This window comes from Gobius niger (assembly GCF_951799975.1).
Source record: "Gobius niger genome assembly, chromosome: 15".
Taxonomy (NCBI): Eukaryota; Metazoa; Chordata; class Actinopteri; order Gobiiformes; family Gobiidae; genus Gobius; species Gobius niger.
In genome coordinates, this window is record NC_136866.1 from 9,863,596 (window position 1) to 9,884,831 (window position 21,236).

Below are 21,236 nucleotides of genomic sequence, written 5' to 3' on the forward strand. Positions count from 1 at the left end.
CCCCAGTAGCATTGAAGGACTGATCAAATGCAGAGGACAACAGGGACACATTTATACTTTACTTTCTTCACCTTATGACCAAGTGGTTTGTAATGGTTGAAGAAAATAGCACCTTTCAGTAGAAACTCATCTAAAAAAGTAGAGTTAGTTGTAGTTGAAGATGAAGCAGTTCAAGCAGAGTTTTAGTATTTTTTAAAATCCAACCCTGTACTTTAAAGAGTACTTCTCACCGGTGATTGAAACATTTTAAAGAAATTGTTCTCTCTGCCATTTTCCCATCACAAACTGTTCCTCTTCTTGTGCCCATTTGATCACTAAGAAACATATTAATATACACATTCTCGCGCAGCTCCTTCTCTGAGCAGGAGGAGCTGGCCGTGGTGCTGAAGACATAACAGCCAAAGGAGCAAAGCACAGAGAATTTGCATTTGTTCCGTCTGTATTTCTGTCCAGTCTCCCTGTACTGACCTTGTCCATTGCAGCATTTTATGAGAGTGATAAGTGGGTTCTTGAGTTAAGCGTACAACTGCAAAGCTGTTAAACTTTTTTTTTTTTTTAAGTTACACAAAACAGGTTAAAATTCTCTTAGTTGTCATAGAGTTGGTGTAACTTTACATGAGTCAGCAGCTATGAACCTTCATGGGATACATTCTACATTTCTCTGTGAGCATTTAGCTGCATTAGTAATAATCCTATAGAGGCTCAACAATTCGTCTATGTACATGCATGTTCATGATGCATAGGGCAAAACCACAGTTTCTCGTCATTTATACAAAAAGCAGCTGGGGAAATATGTTAGGAAATAAAAGAAAAATGTCCACAAGGCAGCCTGCTTGCTTCTTTGTACACAAGCACAAACAAGTGAAATGGAAATTCCTGTTTACATAAAAGGTATTGGGAAGGACACACCGGATCGTCCTTTGGTCATTCACAAAACTGTATTGTTCATTGAATCGAATTACAGCTGACTATGTGTCTATATCGGGAGTTCAAACCTTTTATTTAGGCTTAGAACCTCAAAACAAGCTTTTTCCCCACAACAAGATGTTACTTTCTGAGGTTACAATTGTGAGAATTATGAAACTTGTAAAAAGTACCATCTCAGGCAAAGTGTGCCAAATCAACACCAAGGTTGAGGGCCACAAAAAAATTGGTCAGAGAGTATGGGAGATTGGGAGATTCAAAAATGTTTAACTACTATAAGGCTCATCCGAATACGCACACACAGCAACAGCATGTCTATTTTCAAGGTTAAGCTGGTTTCTTCTATCTCTCACAACAAATTTGCATCAAAGCACAAACCAACAGCTGCCAATTAACAGGCACTCCCCGCGTTAATACACACACGCCACTGACAATTAGGGAGCAGGGTGATCTCTCTTAAACTCTGCGCTGTTCACAGTTGTCGGAGGAGTGGAGGCAAACAGTGTCTTATTTTTTAGGTGAGAAATGGGGAATGTTTTGTGCCAGGAATAAGGCTTTTGGGATTAGCTCTTGTCAAGGCACATGCAAGAGAAATAATGGTGGAATAGATGAGGTCTGACAAGCAAAATGCAGTGCAAAAATCACCTAAAAAGACCATGTTTTCAGAGAGGGAAAACCGTGCGGACAATTCAGGCATAACATTGTGACCACTGACAGGTGAGGATGATAACAGTGATTGTTTGTGATATCTGGTAGTGGTTAAAGCTATACGCACCTATTTTTATCCTTGAAGTAGGAAGAAGGGATAGGTCCATGAAAGGAACAGGGGTAGCAGGTGACGCGAGTGCGGAGTGAAGTCTGGCCTTTATGATGCCAATGGAATGTTAATTTCCTCCAGCTGGTTCTCTGAACTATACCCCTAACTCACGGTCTGGAAAGGGTGCACTTGGGCGGCTCACTGCTCTTGGCAGATTACACGAGCAGCATTGAAGAATGGGACGTATGCCGAGGACAACTTTCCCTATGGGGACAAAAAAGTATCCAAAGCTATGTATAATGTCATACAACTGTTAAGCACATAGATGGTGAATTAAAACAAAAACAACTCATGCTGTGCTTGGTTGAACAGTAGTTGCTGATCAATAATATTAAGAGAAAATTAATATTGTTTGTTACCTCCTATTTTTATCTTATATATTTTAATATTCTTATGCATGCCCCTAAAGCCTTATAGTTTAAAGATTATAGCTTATTTTTATCTAAACTCTGTGTTATATATTTTTATGTTTAATGTTGCACGTCTCACCAAGAAAAATTCATAGTTTGTGAAGCTGTTTACAAGCAATGGCAATAAAAAACGATTCTGATTCTGATTGTGATTCTGAGATGAAAGGTAAACAGAACATGGGGGATTTCTGCACTTCTTTTGCATTTGGTACAAGCACAGTTTTTTTTTTTTTGGCTAAATCACACATGTAAAAGAATAATTATCAGCAGAACATCATATTATTCAACCTTGACTGCTACAAGACCGGGAGAAGGATGTATTCATAACTAAAGCCACTAGATGGCGCCCTTGCTCTTTTATTTGTTTTACCACACTACTGCAAGAAGCAGCTGCACCTCAAGTGGTAGCATTTAGAGACATAATGGATTTTATAATGGATTTTACACTATAGTATTGTGTGGTTGTTCTAAGCATAAATCTCTAATAGATTTGTTTTGTGCATAAACAAAGCTGCTTACCCATTTCTATTTTCCACAAACCGTCTCAAAGGAATAAGCTTTTCTGTTGTTCTAGCAGTGAGAACATATCAATCAAGCGATCAATCAGAGGCACTCAGGTGCTGGGGCTCGGCTGTGTCTGCGCCACCTCCAGTCGCACCGTCAATACAGTGACCTTCAAGAAAACAAAAGATCTCGGGAACATAATCAGGCTTCAGAAAGTCCTGGCAGTTCTCTGCGGCTAAAACGGATTGGCATTCCAACGATAACAATGGAGAGCGGTTATACAACAGGCTTTAAACATCTGCGGCTTTGTTCATTAAAGTTTTATTGCATTGGAACGGTATGAATGTATGTTTTAATAATAAGAGCAGAACATAGTATAATATTATGTGTTTGTGTTATGGGTCGTAATGGCATGGTAACAAGAATAACAAGCCATAAGGCCGTTTGCAGCCCTTTTTCCACATTATTCCCAAAGAAACACTTGCCATTACTTTAAGCCCTTATGTCATATTTGAAAAAGTAAATTTCCCAAGCTGGAGCAGTGCAGTGTGATCCTGCAAAAGCACAAGCCTCGGAAGTGTGATTGACTTTCCTCGCACTTAATAAAGACGTCTTGAATGAGAAACGCTTCGGAGTCAGAGCCGGTGTCCATCATTTCTTCTTGGCAGAGTTCTTGGCAGGTTTGACTGGCTGCTGCGTGGCACTCGGCTCAGCCTCCAGAGCTTGTTTCTCCTGTTCGTCTTTGTCCGCCGCCTGACACACATTATGCACATCCAGCCACTTCCCACGACTCGCCCACAATTTTTCCTGCACATAAAATAAAGAGAAAAGAAGTCAGGTAGGCTCCACAATGAAGCTATTGAGCATCTTAACAATAATAGATCGTGCCAATGTAGCTACCCTAATATGGTTAAGTGTAGGGGTTGAAGGCCAGAAAATTGTATCATACAGGACCTTAAATATAAGTCAAACTGACCTGCATATTCTCATACATGTCCACCTGACGTTTCTTGAGCTTCTCCCTGTTGATTTCTCGCTCTCTGCGCTGCTCCAGAATGTTTTCTCGAACCAGGCGATAGGACTGAATCTTCTCCAAGCGCTGGCGCATCTGCAGCTCTTCCATTTGGGCGCTGTACAAGGCTGGCACTTCCTTCTCCTGTCTGATGAAATGCATAGAGAATGTCATATACAGCTCTATTCTGTCCTTTTTGGCAGGAATAATTCAATCTAAAAAGTGACATAACAAGAAGGAAAGTCCCATAGAGCTCTGACTCGCTGGTCCACTGGTACACGATAGAAATATAAACTGTTAAAGATGGTTCTTTTAGTAAGACAGAAGGTTTGTTTGCCCTTCAATAGAACATATATGGGGGAGACGGGGAGACCATTCAGCACACGCAAGAAAGGACACCAAAAGGAATGTGAAAAGGACACAGCCAATTGACAAAGAGCGATAAAAGAACAAGCCCTGCAATAAAATCTAAATCAGCCATATCGGATCATTGCAAGAGGGAGAACCACATCATGAACTGGGACAATGCCAGGGTTATCTGTGCCGAAAGTAACAAATATCACAGCTGGATCAGAGAAGTCATCTAGAGGAAATGTGCACCAACTTCTTACACCTTATCCCACACCTGGGATAAGGTATATAAGTATAGAAGGTATAGAAGGTAAACAAACCTTCTGTATTACGAGAAGAACCATCTTCAATAGTTTGAACTAAGAAGACAGAATGAACCTTTTCCAAAGAAAATCAGTCTCTTTGGAAATCACATCCCATGCTTGAGGATCAATAATGAATACCACCCAAAAGAAAATGGAAAACTATAGTTGAACAATCCGTTTCAAAATCTTGTATCCTGCTCTGTTAAGTTATGGGTGGCCGGACTCCCAACTACGTCATATGTCTTTGAAACAAAACATAAAGCATCTATAGTTTTACAGAAATAAAGCAATGTATCTGCACTGCAATATATGTAAATTAAACCTGCTGTAAATCTGATACTGATATCGGGCATATTTTGAGGGATGGAACATCTCATGATACACAGCCAGTCTAATCAAAATGGAAATATGTGATAACAACCAGAGATACTGTTGCAACCAATTTGAATTCCATCTCACCAGATTGATATCCAAGAAGTCAATTTAGCCAGATGATAACGATTCCATGTTTTGATGGCGACACTTGATAGTATCTGTATGATTGGTAGATATGGCCTTCCGAGCTGGAAGAAATACGCAATTCTGTACTCAAGTAAACTGTTATTATAAGGTAGTGACTCAAGAAAAGTTTCAATGTAATCCTCAATACAAACAAAATGCTACAATTACCAGTATTATCCCTACTGTAGCAATTAAAATTCAATAATACAAAATCACTAAACAATACAAAATCATATGAAGCTACAATTACAAAACAAGAATTCAAGATTTCAGTTTTGAAGTCAACCCTTGAAGACGTGGGCCCATCCTTGCATAACTAAGGGTTCCCTGCTCCCCTGCTCCCCTTCGCCCCCTCACCCCACTTAAAATGGCTCCGATAACAACTGCTGCTCGACAATATAACAAGAATGTGTTCTCAGGAGAGCGAGGGGCAAAGTGGACTTGAGTGCAGGTGTTTAATGAACAATGGCCCGCCTCACCTCTTCCACGGCACTCTCACAGTTCATTTCACAGTGAACATGTGATGCTCTCGCTCTGAAGGAGGCGCAAAGTAACACAGATGTACTGCAGCTCGGCCAAACAGACTTCTCTTGTGGCTAATCTCAGCGTCTCAGCGTCATTGGCTGTTAGCTTGTGGACAGTAGTTTGAAAGTACCTGATAAAGGGGGTGTAGTCCATGGGAACGTACTGGCACGGACTGGGGGACAGTGCCTGATCAGAAGGACTTAAAGCCGCTGCAAAAGATATATTTAATGAGGTACTATTTAATGATCAGAAGTGGAATTACACATTTAGCACTTTACCTGGATCTTTGTTTTCAATCTCTTCTGCACTTTTCTGCTGCTTGAACTTTTCTAGGAACTTGAGGCGAGCCTGTAAAGCCTAAAAACAAGTCGAAGGAAAACTCTATTGTGTAAAAGCTTGACTTTTCAATTTGGGAATTCATTTTTGGGGTAACCATTTTGGATTCTTTTGGCCCCGCACCTTCGCTGCGCGTCCCGGTTCGGCCGTCTCCCAGGCCTTTTTCAGGGCTTTGATCTCATCTCTCCTCTCAGTATCCTTCTTTATACTGATGCTTTCTGCTTGGTCCGTGACCACATAAAGGAGCCAGTGTGCCTTGCTCGGGTCTACGTTCTACAGCCCAATCAGAGCGAACAATAAAATCAAATGAGAGGTCATCATGACGGTCCAACACTGTTCTCAGACATTTAACATTATCTCAACACAGATTTCTGTTATTTAAGAATTACCGGCTGCTCCTGTGTCTTGGATCCTCTCTTTTTCATCTTTACGTCTTTACCTTTAGGCGTTGCAGATTTTGGGCTTTCAGCAGGTGACGGCTCAGTCGGTGGATTAACTAAAAGACAAACATGCATTCAATCAATCAAATGTATATTCTCCAGTACTTGTAAAGTAAGCAGATAATCCATTCATCTGACTTCAACAAAACAACATGGGAATAAATGGACATATGAACCCTCACTGTATGTGTGTTGTATGCACACTTATATGCTAGATGGCACTGTTGCACTGCAGAGCGGAATAAGAGCTTCAACTTAAAAGCTCCAGTGTTGTGACTAAGGAGAGGCTCAATAATCCATCATTTATCTGCCAACCGCCTCAGCCCCAGCAGCTTTGAGCATTCTCCCTAATTGCCGTCACACTGGCCATTTTGGATCTCCATATCATAGTCTGTTCACCCCATAACTGAAAACATAAAGGTAATAGTGCTAAAAAACAATTTGCGGTTCACAGTCGATGATTTTTGACACTAATAAGACATGCGTAGTTGTATCTAAATCAAGGAAGGATAAAGATTTGGGAAAGGAAGAAGAGTATTTCGATTCCGCTTGCTGAACATGTTGTCAAGAGGTTTAAAGCTCGCTGTGTGCTGTTGCTGCTGTCTCCATGTTGCATGTAGGGAGCATGATCAAGGGCAAAGCCTCACCACTGAGACAGAGTTAAACTGGGTGAAATTAATTCACTTTCCTGCTGAGATATTTCCCAGGGCACCAAGGGGCAAGAGCCAACTTCATTTGACTTCCCATTGACCTACTTTCACGCGCTTATTGAAAAACCACCAGAGGATTGTGTGGACATTGGTCTGCGTGTGCACAAATGGACCCCCGTGTGTAATATAAACCGTGCATTATATTTCCCTCTTTAAAACGGCCTGCGCATAGCTGTATGTGAGATTGTGTTTACCGAAGTTTACAGTAGAGAGGCCCGCAGGTGCACGCGTTCTCATCACAATGTCATGCTAATGAAGGAAGCCACAATTGTTAGAAGATGGAGGGAAAAGGGATTTCAGTGAAAGCTTGTTATTTTTTTTTCCTCAGGCACTCAAACTGTCAAGGCTGTAGCACCTCTTTTTCATCAACTTTCACACATAGCGTAATTATTCAACCCCTCCCCACCCCCCAGAATTTTTAAAACACACTGGCAAATTTCAAAGACAGCGTTTTTCAATTGAACCAATTTGTGCAGCTTGATTAAAGGCAGAAAAGCGGAGTCAGTGGCGGAGTATCGGATTATTGCTTCAGCCAAAGACCAGTGGGCACAAGAAATCACACTGTGATCTTCTAAAGCAGCTGTATTCATTTGGCTTTCATTAGGCTGCTGATAACAGGGGCCCCGGCTGCCCACAGCACAGACTCTAAACAAGGACTGCGTTGGCCCCTGACACTGCTACAGAGGGCGTGCCGAACACAATCCCGGCGAACGTGAGCATGATCAGACACGTTTGATTATATCTGAGACGTCTGAACCTTATGTAAATTGATTACTCTCTCACACCTAATTTCACACCTAATTAAACTTACAAAAAAAGGGGTCGTGGAACATGCAAAAGATGAATCGTGCTCGTCTACACGTGACAAACCTCTCAAGTCGCTCTTCTCCAGCTCCTGGAGCGTGTTGGCAAAGGCCAGCTGAGACTCATCCAGAACCCAGCTCTTGTACAACACCTCTGCTTGCACCACATATTTGTGACTCTGCAAACGAGACATATAAACAAAAGCACACGCCGTGATCCACCGCTCAGACGGGACGGTATAACTGTCTACGCAGTGATATGTTGGGAGTTGCGGACGCACAGCTCCATAAGAACCACACTCATTAATCCTCCATTACCGTCCGTCGATACTGTACGTCTTGTTTGTGTCCCGCGCGGTGCAACGCGGTGCCTTAATCGCTGGGTCGTTGCTCATGATCAATAGCTGTTTATGCCGGACTACGACTGATCTATGGGATCTGACATGATCTGCCTCATTACGATCACAGGCTCAGCAATGTTAACCAGTAACAGTGGGCTTTCTGTGAGCTGCCGTACAACAACTCATCTGTGCTGCTGTGATTTTGTATGTGTTATAATAAAAAACATGTTGTATCTATTTCCTTTTTCTGTTGAACGGATCAGTTGCATTCTGTTCAGTGATCACTTGCAAATAACGCGCTTGTTGTTCTTACATAGCCCTCGCACAGACTGTACTGCGCAGTGGTGCGTCTAAAACATAGATATCACAAGGTCTCGGCAAAGCACAGTGACTCAGACGTTGCATCCAAATCAAAGTTGTTTTTTTTCTGGCAAACTCTGATAAGTAAAGACAGTCTTAACAACAACAACAAAAAAATCATCGCTACCGCTCTTTTCTTTCATTTGGTTTCTTGCGGGGGCGCGTGCAAGTTTCACATGTGTAAGCGCACGCTACAAAAAAAAAAAAAAAAGGAAGAAAAGCACAAAGTGAGAAAATGAAGCGCAAACACGAGCAGCGAAACAAGTGGGTGAAAAAGGGAGTGAGTGAAGTGAGCGAGCCGCGACGGAAAGCACACAGACAGTTGTCAATGATACCGCGGTCTCTGTAGGAGGCTCAGCGCCGGAGGAGAGGGACTTCACAGTGTCGTCTTCTTGTCTTTGTTTGGGAACAGCCTCGTCTGAGAAAATAGAAACATGTATTTATTATGTTTTTTGGTAAATGGGGGTGGGAATAAATAAGTGCTACTTCATCCCACTCCCATAAGTTTGATTATGTATCCCATGTATTTATGTTCATATGTGTGAAACATTATGCACAAATGGGAAAAAAAAAAATATTGGGTAGTTGCTTGTCAAGTTGATCGAATAAAAATGATGATACACTGTAGGGATGTATGGATTTTTGGATAAAGAGCTAGCCTATTTCAATCTCATATTTGGCTGCTTTAGTCAACATCTCCATGGAGACGAGCTGGAGACATCCTTCTCCCAGTAAAGTTACAGTCAGGGCTGAGGAGCTGCTCACAGCAAAGATGCGTTTGTTTGTTAATTTCGCAGGTATTTTTCAACAATAAAAATAACTTATAACTAGCTGGTTGTATTTTACTCTATTTGTTGGGAGAAAAGTTACGCGCTGTTGCTTTAAAGCAGAACAAAGTAATTCATGCCCCTAAGCGCCACTGCAGGTGTCGTAGCGTGTTGCGTTTTTTTACTCATTAATTGTCCGTGAGAGTAAATACTACGCTGACAGAAAAGACAAAGGGAGAGAGGGATATTGTACATCCAATTACACAATGGAGATATTTTTTTCACTCAAACTTGGCTGTAAATACTGTTTAAGTGGCGCTAGCCCGCAGCTAGCTTTGCCCATTAGCCTGTTAGCTTCTTCTTCGTGATTCCATTAGTGCAGCCATTCCCAAAGTCTGGGACATCGCGGCCCCCTTATTGATCCGAAAATCTCTCGGGGCCCACCAAATCATAATAATTTACTCCATTCAAAGGATTTTTTAAAATTATTTTAAAACTAAAATTACATGAAAAGTAACATCTAGCAATGGCAGTAGGCTATATACTAGTTTAAACTGGTGCATTTGTCCAAATAAATGTATTTTTACTTTCAAAATGAACTTTTTCATTGGACTTGTTTTGTAGACAAGCTTTGAGGGCCCCCTGTGCCGGAGGCAGTGAAGTTGCAATTGTGGTTTTCTGGCCAGTGACACCAGGGGGAGATGGAAGACCCCCCAATCATCCCATTAACACTTGCATCACCCCCAGAGGGACTACGAAAATAATTTATTAAGATAAACACGTTACTTAGTTAGGTCCCATTGTACGTTATTTAGGGTTTTGACATAACTTGGCACACTCTTAAGTGTTTCATGAAATATAATGCAGTTGTATAGAAACATAGAAAATCTAAAGTATTGTGATTATGATTAGATTTGCAAATTATGTTTAGTTCACTGCCCACATTTTAAACATGTGGTGGAGCTGTAGAGAAAATACTGAAATATGAACTGCAAACTAATGCAAGAATTGATTGAAATTGCGCTTTTCATGTCATTGCAATAATGGTAGTTGTGGAGCCTGTTTAAGAACATTTGTGTATATAACCCTTTAAAGAAGAGTGCAGTATAGGCATTTTTCAATCAGAGTTTTCCAAAACACCAACCAACATAAACGCTTACCAACATTGGCTAAAAATAAGAAGACAGGAATGAGCACACAACCCCTCCCAGTGCGGCTGAGAACCTCTTTCTCATGGTCCAGGATAGAGAGACGTATCAGGACGTCCGCCTTGGAAGTCTCAATCCGAATAGTACTCAGAGCATCTGCGGTCACTTGCACACTGTGGCTGTAAATTCATTGTAATATTCAGTAACGATGTAAGAGTACTGCAAGGTAGGACTAAATACATGAGTTATCCATAAGAGTTTTCTCACCGGCAAATAATGTTATGACTGTTTGGAATGTAATAGTCTTTACAGTCGGTTTGTGCAAACTTCAGTGATTTCTCATTGGCTGGTCTTGGTAGAGAGTCGTTTGAACCAATCAGTCGCATTCTCCATGATGTGTTGGCTGCAGAGGACTCCGCCTCAGCTAAAAAGGTATAGCCAAGCTGAAACACACACAATTATTATTGTTTTGAACTGCTGTTTCCAAAATGGATGGACGCAAGTATGTATTTTCTATTGTTACCAGATTGGGTTGATAGACATGAGGGACAACTCTGTTAAAAACTCTGTCCAGCTCCTCTCCAGTGTCATTATTGATGACATGGAGCACGCAGCTCGGGAGACATGGTGAGACCTTCGGCACCAGAAGTATCTCTTTAGAAACAAAGAACACCTCCCTGTAAACAGAAACAGATGCGTTTAGTAGGATTGGATTGTGTGATTGTTTATGCATGTGTTTATGCATGGGTAAAATTCACCTAAATACAAGGAAGGTGGTCTTCGTGTCTGGAATTTGAGACGAATAGTCAGCAAAAGCTACATCAGCCCATTCGTCATTTTGATGGGGGTAAAGTTTAGCGTCCTTTCCAGAGTTCTCAATGATGCTCCTATAAAAAAATAATAAAGAGAACATGGTTATTTATGTAAAATTTCAGAGTGTTCTATACAAGGAGTAAAGGTATGCACTGCACTGAATGTAAGCACATATTTCCAGCAGGTCATTGGGCAGACACCGGTTGGAGAGAAGGGGAGGGTAAACAGCAGATGGTACCACTGGGAAAAGATGGCACACACAGTGGAAAAAGGCTCCCCGCCGCGCCACCACCACGGGGCAACACAGGCCACCACCACCACCACCACCACCGAGGCAGACGGGGATCAAGATCAAAAAGCCACACTCGACTATACACAATGTAGGTGTTTACTTTGGGTGAAAATAAGTTTACCTCAACAGGAGAGCAGCCAGTTTCTCCGCACCGGCTTCTACCTTTGGCCACATATCGGACAGGAGGTGAGATGCGCGGGAGTTCTCTGGTGTGCCTGAAACAAATACCCATTTTTTTTAGCCCTTCACAGGAAACATAATTGTACATTGATTGCACGTTCTGCAAAAAACATTGTATTGTAGTGTACTTCAATCAGGATATTGAACCACAGTAATGTTGCTGTTGTCTAATTATTGCTTTCCATTATTGAGCAGCAGTGATGTAACTAAAGCCAGTGCCGTTTTCTCCCGAGTCATGAGCGAGATTAGACAGGTGATGGTAGCCTATGTGTTAGATGGCCCCAATCTTTAGACGTGTGCACAGAGAGAAACCCATTGTGGAAATAAGGGAATGATGGACGTCTACTTCTCCAACTCAAGTGCTCAGCTCGATTTTCTAAATGGCTACTTTTCTCAATTGGTACAGCCATTACGGGGGCTGCGGCTTTTGAGAGACGAAGACCCCCTATCATCTCGATAACGGCCCAGGCAAAGGACAGACTGGCAATCATGTGATCCCTCAAATGTTACTGCCCGGAATATATTGAGTTTTGCCCGCAGATGGGTTCCATTGTCTGGAATACTCAAACCGTATTATTAAGTGAGGAAAAAATGTAATCCCATAGAAGAAGCAGAATGACTGTGTTTTATACAAATTGTATGTGTCTAGCACCTTTTGTGAAAGTTATTCCATTTTGACACTACCTTGAACCAGCACTCGACTCCAAGCATGGCTAAACAATAATGAGGAATGTCGTGTTAAGCTAATTCTGCTCTGTAAGTGTGGTTATTTGCAATTTATATTTCAAAATCAAGTGTCCATTCACAAAGGACATTCACAATCTAGGAGCATTACGGCTATGACGCATGTACTGTATCTTCAGAACATGTTAGAAGTGCTCTAAACTATTAGTCCAAGGGCCAAACCCGAAAATCCCAGAAAATATGACAAATCAGTACCACTCGAGGTAGAAAAACCCTTAACCCTCGCCTTAAGAGAGCACATTTTCTCTAGTTTGGCTTTGCCCAAATCTAAAAGCTTCTTGACTGCAGAGCTTACAGCCCATAGGCCAGTGTAACACCTTGTTTGAAAACTAAGACCTACAAAACTGATATAAACGGATCTTTTTCCTAGCATGGTTTCTGTGTAGTCGTCACATTTTTGCCACTTTTTCATCACTTTTGTCGCTCTTTTGTATCGCTCTTTTGTCACTGTTTTTGTTTTTTTTGTTTTTTTGTTTGTCTTTCATTTAAGCCCAGATGTACTTCTCTGTGACAATTACCCATACCACATTTTTCCACCATTTTCACCTAAACAGTTTTACTACGTTTAAAGGTGCACTGTGCAACTTTTTAGGTGAAAAAAAAAAAATCTTAATATTTGTGCCCATTTGACCTTTGAATGACTCTGTGAGGGAAAACAAAGGTGCCATGCTGCGCCCATAACGCCACAGTGACCTCTATGACGCTCCAGGATCAATTGTCTTTAGGGGTTCGTACCAGAAACGAGCCAGAAACCAAGAAACAATTGATTCTGGAGCGTGATTAAGGCCACTAGGAGGGAAAGCAAAGGTGCCATGCTGCACCCATAACGCCACCAAGTCACTAAAAGGACAAATACATGCAAATAAAGTATTTTTTTTTCCCACCTAAAAAGTTACATAGTGCATCTTTAATGTTGAGACTTCGAGGAACATCATGACACAAATATCTGATACTGGACTAACCCCTGTAGTGCACCAGTATTCAAACAACAAATCTTTTTCTTGCAACTTCAAATCCTATTCTAAACATGATTCATTTACAAATTTCTTAATAGAGCATTTTACACTTTGCCATACTTGCAATGCGAGGCGATTATCAAAACACAATCCCGATTTCTGTTTTTTTATACATCAAATGATTTTGAATTCGACACATGTACGCCCTTACGCTATGCCTCACGTGCCTCTTCATTTTAGAGCCGCTGTTGAAATAAGCCAGAGGTACTAAAATAGTGGAGGAACATGTCGAAATTGAGGATTATGGTTCTATCAAACCTCCACGGTCACATTCCTCCGTTTTTTTCCTCTTTCCCCCGTCACAGAGCGAAATTGTGTGTTGATGCAGAGATAATGTGTGAATATATGTGAGTTTCCCCTCTGTGACCAGCCCTCGTCTGTCAGCCTGGATTAGTAAGAGTGGCAGTCCCATCAATACATATTTGCGCCCGTGCTCAGAGGCTCAATACATGCCACCGGGCTGTAGTCCCAGCGTCAGAGGCAGGTGCTCCACTAGAGCGGGGGACGTCTCCATGTTCAAAAATAATCATGAGCGCCGTGAGTGACAGCTGCTCTATGTAATCAGACAAAGCATAATCTACCGGCATGTGTTAAAAGAAGAAGAGGAAGTGGAAGGATCTTATGACGTACATTAACAACTGTTACTGTACCTTACGCAAGTATGTGTCATCTTTTTATAAATGTTATAGGCCATAGGGGAACACATGTGATATTCTCTCTTGGAAAACAACCATCTACTGCCTGGTCACAAACTGGCGTTGAAGTGAAAACAACATTGACAGAATCATGACTAAAATAAGGCTAAATTAGGGCTAAATTGGAGTGATTGCAGTATCTTTTCAATTATTTAAGATTCTGTCCATCTCACTGTTATTTAGTCTGTGTGTTTCATCAGATAACTTTTACCTGGTTTTGCAGCTTTGAAAATCTTCCTGGTTAAGTGTCCCCTGACTCCCGCCTGGATCACGGCTGCTGCCCTTTCCTCCTCTGCTGTGGGATTCCTGTCTTTCCAGTTCTCTGGGCACGCTGAATGAGAACCCGAGAGCTGTCACAATAGCCATTTGTTGCATGAACTATTAGCGTTTGTCATAGATCCTTACTATGAGAAAGTCTTTCATCGGTGAAGACTGATAGATCCATAGTAAGAGCTAGGAGAGCCAGTTGCTCATCTGCGGTTAGCTTCCTGCCAAGAGCTTCAGAAAACATATGGCGGACCGCAGAGTTAAACACCTACAGGATGAAAAACAGTTCAAAGTTAAACACACAGTTTATTCATATGACTTGATAGCACTATACTACACTAACGGACGTGCCTTGGAGTGTTCCCATTTGTTCACGGCGTTGCTGATGTTTTGAGGGCAGTGGGTCTGTAGCAGGGCTCTCCTGGCAGCTGGACCCTCCACAGCATCACTGAAGGATGCAACCACCTTGGACAAGGCCGTCAGGATGGATGTGGCCAGCGTAGTGAAATGAAGACTGTCCTGATTAGAGCACAGTGCAAAGACTTAATTCATGTTTATCCTTTTAATAAAACTGTGGTAAACAAATTAAGAGAAAATGCAGCAGCACAGAGCCTTAGGGAGCCATAAAAAATACAGCAATATACATTTCTACAGTTGTTAACTGACTGTGTGCATAACTTTACATCATAACAGCGCTGCCCAAGAAGTGACTTCCTGTTTCTATCCAGCACACCAAAATAAAAGCACCATCTTATTCATTGTTCAGCAGATCATTAGTTTAACTTTCAATCTGCCAAACTATTAACAGACAAAACACTTAAAATGTGTGTATTTAATTATATTCTTGTAATGTTGCAAGTACCTGCTGAACTAATCAATAAGACGAGCTGTGTGCTTTTATTTTGGGGTGCTGGATCGAAACAGGAAGTGACTTGTTATGACTTGAAGTTATGCACAGAGTCAATTGAATATTTTGAATACCCCTGCAGTTAGCTGGGCCTTGGAGTCAAACTGTCATTGCTGCAGTAATAACTAATACGGAGAATCCTACTCATCTAGCGCGACTGTACAGTACTGTAGATGTTAAGTAGAAGTGTGTAACACACCTTGGTAATTTGTGACATGAGGTTATCTTCATCCCCAATAATGAAGGGCGTCTCACTGAAAAGCTGTATGCTGTAACCAAGTGCTGCTGATGTGTGAATACAAAGCACATGGCGCCTGTAGAGGAAAAAATATCAGTAAACAAGACCCCTTTGAAAAGTTCCAGATGCTTTTAGACTGGCTTAATGGTGTATGTGAAACTGGTTTGGGCTGCCAACAAAATAGCACTGTCTTGAACATACAGAAAATGTTCTCACAGTGGCAGGGTGAGTTCACAAGGGGCCGGCCACGCTCGAGAAAACCGGACTCTACTTTTCTTGGGTTCATTAGCTTTACATAATTTAGCCATCACTGCCGAGATAGATGAGCAGTGAGAGCAGCCGGGCTGATAATAGGCAAAAAGCTTTGTTGGCAAAAAAAGAACAAAAGGAAGACTTCCAATAAACTTCAAACATCTGGCAAAATGAAGACACATGTATAACCAGAGTCAGTGAGAGCAGCTTTAAATAACCCGGTGTTGCAAAAGCTGAATAGGTCATGGTCCCTCAGTGGGAGTGTCGGATGAGGGGCGTGCGAGTGTCATGAGAAGCTCTTTAGTGTGTGATTATGGCTCAGTGGTAATTGCACTGCTGCGTACCTGCACCTGACCCCGGAAAGTAGGCCCTCTGCTTCTAGGCCAAGCAGTCGCCAATAATAGACACTAGGACAGGGCATTTGAGGTAGGCACATACCCCGACTACTCATGACTGTATGAGAAGTGGATCAGCTGTACTGACAGGCCCAATTAGGATAAAAATGAATGAAGGAAAATCAGCTGGGATACTTGGCACCCGAACCATCCTTCTAAGGTAAGGTAGAGTTTGTGTTACAATAAAGCAACTGAGGGAGAAAAAGTGTTGTGGAATATTGAACAACGTCTCGATGATTAAAGAGTAAATCATATTTGTCTCACCCTGGGGGTAAGTTGAGCTTGGCTGCTTTGGTGCAGGGAGTCTTGATAGTGAGAAGAGGGAGCTGACACTGCAGCGTCCTCCATGAGTACGGCTGGACCACGAGAATTGCAGATGTGCAAGATGTTTCTTTCGCTGCAAGATTTTGATGACAAAAAGTCAAAATGCGGCACAGAGATTTCAGTTCTTTCTTCAGAGGCGGAACTTGGGGGTGGGTTTCGAGATGGGCGGGACTATTGAGCCTCATCACATCGTTCTTGTGACTGTACAACGTTACAACATTATGCGGTATGTTTTGTGAAGTGCGAGATAACGCCTTACTGCTCTCTGCTGAGTCCGCCCAGAGGAGGAGAGCAGAGAAGCTGATGAAGATCTGGGAGGCTTGCAGACTGTCCACGCACAGGTAGTGAATGCCGCTCACCTCCAGACACTAGAAGAGTCAAACAACACGCGACCTCGGTTATCAGCGAGAAAGCAGACAGCCAACAAGTGCAGTTGGAGAAAGAGCAGGGAGCCAGCCATCGGGAGGGGTGATGGATCAGCTGATAGAAGAGAGGCCTGGGGAGGGCCCACAGGACTTTTTTAAGAGGGCAGAAAACGGAAATAGTAAAAGAGAGGAAGCGTGTGGCAATCTGATGTAATACGCTGTGTGCTGGAATGGGCCAAATCGTAACACACTTTTCATTTAGATTACAATTATATTTTTGTGTTACAATTATGGACATAAACACACTTTACTTTACAGCGCAGTAACAACTTGGTAATAGAATGTTAACAGCACAGTAACACAGGAAAAGAAATAATGCATTTTGCTGCTAAATATGGTACTAACCACATTTACAGATTTTGTGTGCCTCGTTTCCATGTAATTACCATTATTGCAGCATTATCATGTTATTACTGTGCTGTAATGTATAGTACTGTACTACCAGACACTTTATTTATTAAATGGGTTTCTAAGATTTGTGTACCTCAGGACTTGCAACAGCACAGGACTCGGACTGAGTAAATGCCTTGGGCAAAACCGAGCTCTGAAAATACAAATAAAGAATGAGAAGTAACCGTTTGATAATGGAAAGTGAAGATTATTATTTTCAAATATGTGCTTACCTTAACATGGCATTTCTGGAATTTGTGGGGGTAGTTTTCTGGCTTGCGAAACACAATAAGATTCCTGTAAGCGAGGGGAATGACAGAAAAAGACGAATGTGATACAAGACTTGTTTCCTGGTATAGTAGCAGTTGTCACATTATGCAGGTTTTTTTCCTACTGGAAACACTTTGGAAAGTCTTTAAGTTCCACCCAGGTCTCGTTCAGGGTTGGCTTGACAGGTGGTTCCTGAGGGGTTTGGGGTAGCTCCTTGGCAGACTTGACACGATCTGAACGGGGTTAAAGAGCACATTTATAAGACAGTTTCAAACAATGATTTATGAGCTATGATTACGCATAGGCCGAGGACCTTGCAGAGAAAATGCAAGGATGAACGCAGAACGTAGCGATGAACAAACTCACAAGTCAATTTGCACAGACGTGTTTAAGAAACCTCAAATATCTCTGTTCTCCAAGCAGTAAATGCTAAAAAAAAATCCTTCTCTTCATTGTAATTCAAACACACATCCAATCTTTAACTGAAGCAATCTAACGCCTTTATATTCAAGCAGTAATCTCTAGCTTGCGCTCTAGAAAGTAACGGAGTACCTTTCCTCCTGTGACTCATCATATGTTCTGCAAGACTGCGATCATTATCTTAAACACAGTAAGTTGAACTGGCCTAACTCCCACATAATGGCACGGTCTTTTGCACACGCACACGCACATCCTTTCCTCCCACTCACTGACTCCCTCCATCTCGGTGCGCCTGCCGAGCCCGGCCGTAGACATTCATTCACCGAGCCTCTGCCCAAATACCACTCACTCACACACGCGCACGCGGGCACGCCATGGGCACACCGACAGTTAGTTCTGCCCCCGAGCTTGACTCAAAGGGCTGATCAGAAAGTTGGAGCCGCGGGGGCCCAGTGTCTGCCGAGCGATGTCGGCCCGTTCGCTGGAGCTGCAGGTGTTACTAAGCAACTAAACGGGGGCAGAGGATTGGACGCAAAGTAATAAGGCATAATCATTTCAGTGCAGTCTTCTTCAATGCGACTTGGCGAGAACAAATGATGGAACAGAGAAGCGTTCAGGTAGTGGATGTGTGAGATGCAAATTGGTGGCCCCCCCCCGTGGTCTAAAAACAGGGAGAGCCGTTTTCTTACAAAGTACATTTTTGCTTCTAATTACATGCTTTTAAAAGTACATTTATAAAGAAAGACCAATTCATTACTTTTTAATATAAACTAATACGCCTTTTAAGACAAGGCATTGCAATTTGTCGCATGTGGCCAACATAACAAATTGCAAAATGAAGTCCACCAACCAGATGTTACGCTTATTGGTTGTTCTTTCAATTACATTCATTGAGCATTCATTCTCAAAGATCAATAGCAGCCTGACTCGCATTTATCATTTTTACTTTAAGTGGATTAGTGAGCATCTGCCGACTCTGCTCTGCTCATGTTTACCTTGGAGATGGCTTTTTTGTGCTCTGAATGCTTTTCAGTATAATAAGAACAAACAGAGAGAACGGAGAAGCGCATACCATTCATGTCATCGATATCTTTCTTCCTGTCCTCCGCGGAAACCTGAGGGAAGAGAAAAGATGGACACAGAGTTAAGTGTTGGCGTAGTGACACAGACAGGGGTCCTCCTCTGCCTGTCGGTGATTCGAGGGCCAGCTGTGGTGCCGTACCGTTTGTGCCAAAAACATCACCGGACAACAGGCCACGGTGAATGTGACAAGGTTTGCTCCTCCCCTGCTAAAACCACCGACAGGGCACACCGGCTTTCATTTACCCGCGGTGACAAATGAGGAGCTATTAACTTGTTTAGCATGCAGTTTCTCTCCGAGGGGAAATTACTCAGCAGCTCGGATTTCATGCTCATTTGGGCCTACAATAAAGAAATATAAGTAGCTAATGAATCATTATTAAGTATCTCTGGAGCAAACACTCTCAGACTGGAGTGTGGAGAATTTTAATAGCTCAGATGGTAAGTAATGCTACACTTTTTCCTCAGAAAAGAAGAGCCATGTACGTAGAATCATGGTGATAATCTGAAATGATAGTTCGGCACATCTCCAGCTGAGACTGATGAGTCAATGTAGATTTTGCAGTGAGTCATAAGTTATTTGAATAAGAACCCAGACAGACAGAAGGCTGTGATTGGGGGCCCTTGTCCTCTAAGGACCCCGGGGATTTTAGTGATTGTCTGTTCATATCATGCTATTAGTCCATAACCATAACACACATACCGCACAGCTTTTTCCATGTCCACGTTTTCCTATGATGCTAGGGTGTAAATACTTTGATCAGTTTGGCTTGAATTTTTGATATGCTGAAAGCAAAACCGTGAAGGGACTTTGGTGATTAGCACATTCCAGAAATATCTGAGATTAAAACAGAGCTAATGGTTTAAGTCACACTTAAGTTGAGCTGGGGGTATCAAGGGCATCATGTGATACTACCTTCTTTTATCCTAGAGCTTTGGCAAAAGAGTTCATTCACCCAAATGGGACTGACAGGGGCAGTGCAAAATATAGCAAAAAGCCTTCTGAGTTGACGCAAAGCCTCCTCTGCATGTGACCCAGCATGTACGGTACAAGCGTCTGCATACACAGTGTGGCATACATTTATAAAAGCACACACATCAAACGACACATCAAATTAGAGTGTCCACCCTGCTCTCGCCTAACCGCTTTATAACTGGTCACAGTTACACAAGAGGGCGATTAATATGAACTGGTTTTTTCTCTGCATGCTCGGAGAGAAGTGTAATAATGAAGGTCCCAGGAGACACAGACACTGATGGCTCACCATCTAATTGCAAAGCTTTTTTCATCATCACAGAACATGACCTCTCCCTGAGTGAAACCCATATGCCTAGTTCAGTAGGACCACATCACACATTCTGTTGTTTCATCTCTGTCCCTGTTTGTGTGCCCATTTATAAATATCCAACTCATTTTGTCAGACACAGTTTGTCTGTGTGTCTGCAGGCTGCTGCTGCCCTGAACCCCGAACCCCACCCCCCTCGTCAGTCTTGCCCTCACTGGTTCTCTGTTTAAGGCAGATGTGCCCCTGGTCAGCAGTGGCCTGGCTGGGAGACAACAGCAGTGACTTTGAGGCTGGGGGATGGCAGCCGTGTTGTCACTGACACACAGAACTACTGTGACAAGCCTTAGACTGCACATATACTGCACAACCAGAGAGAGCAAAGACAACAGGCTGTAATGTTAAGAGGAGTTATCAGTGTTTTATTGCTTTATTTTGACTGATTATTAAAGATCTATTTTACTGGTTATATTAAAAACAATGAGTTCCAATATTCAACATATAAAAACACATCCTTTGAATATTTTAACACATGCCCAGAGAGATCCTGGTAACATAACAAAACATACGTACCTCTGTTTTGTCAGTGTTGTTTGAACCACTACTGGTGCGTTGAGGCGCATCCAGTTTTGGTCCGTCTCTGCATCCAGCCTCTTCGCTTTCTGAAATGGGCACAAGAGGGGCTTCATAGGAGCACCTCCTTTGAGCGCTCTGCCCCTGTCTTCTCTCCCTGCCACAGAGAAACTCACATCAGCATCTCTATGCTGTGGTACGTCATCTCTACACAACTAACATGACATACAAGCGTTGAAAAGAGAAAAGGAAAATATTTGAGAGTGCTGAGATGAAAAGAAAGAAACTGCAAAACTGGAATTTTAAATCACATTTCTGGTAGAGGGCTGCTCTTGATGCGGAAGTGTAGAAACAGACTGGAAACTTCAATGAACTGATGTGGTTTTGACACAGCAAGCTCTACAGAGAAAAAAAAAAT

General features: G+C 42.3%; 1 protein-coding gene across 1 annotated transcript in view; it reads right to left on the minus strand.

Moving 5' to 3' along the window:
- Positions 1–2,643: 2,643 nt before the first annotated feature.
- The window catches only part of adgb (androglobin), a gene marked incomplete at its 5' end in the record, with an annotated part of 28,511 nt that continues 9,918 nt past the window's right edge, over positions 2,644–21,236 (minus strand). The window contains 25 exons of the mRNA XM_079572557.1: positions 2,644–3,462; positions 3,632–3,815; positions 5,480–5,558; positions 5,628–5,706; positions 5,809–5,958; positions 6,075–6,181; positions 7,706–7,817; positions 8,675–8,757; positions 10,267–10,433; positions 10,522–10,697; positions 10,778–10,931; positions 11,013–11,141; positions 11,481–11,574; positions 14,206–14,325; positions 14,400–14,529; positions 14,613–14,780; positions 15,368–15,482; positions 16,318–16,450; positions 16,637–16,745; positions 17,287–17,346; positions 17,426–17,489; positions 17,587–17,695; positions 18,955–18,997; positions 20,819–20,975; positions 21,130–21,217. Of these exons, the coding sequence (XP_079428683.1) occupies positions 3,307–3,462; positions 3,632–3,815; positions 5,480–5,558; positions 5,628–5,706; positions 5,809–5,958; positions 6,075–6,181; positions 7,706–7,817; positions 8,675–8,757; positions 10,267–10,433; positions 10,522–10,697; positions 10,778–10,931; positions 11,013–11,141; positions 11,481–11,574; positions 14,206–14,325; positions 14,400–14,529; positions 14,613–14,780; positions 15,368–15,482; positions 16,318–16,450; positions 16,637–16,745; positions 17,287–17,346; positions 17,426–17,489; positions 17,587–17,695; positions 18,955–18,997; positions 20,819–20,975; positions 21,130–21,217 (2,966 nt within the window). The 3' untranslated portion in view covers positions 2,644–3,306. The remainder of the gene's footprint in view (positions 3,463–3,631; positions 3,816–5,479; positions 5,559–5,627; positions 5,707–5,808; positions 5,959–6,074; positions 6,182–7,705; positions 7,818–8,674; positions 8,758–10,266; positions 10,434–10,521; positions 10,698–10,777; positions 10,932–11,012; positions 11,142–11,480; positions 11,575–14,205; positions 14,326–14,399; positions 14,530–14,612; positions 14,781–15,367; positions 15,483–16,317; positions 16,451–16,636; positions 16,746–17,286; positions 17,347–17,425; positions 17,490–17,586; positions 17,696–18,954; positions 18,998–20,818; positions 20,976–21,129; positions 21,218–21,236) is intronic.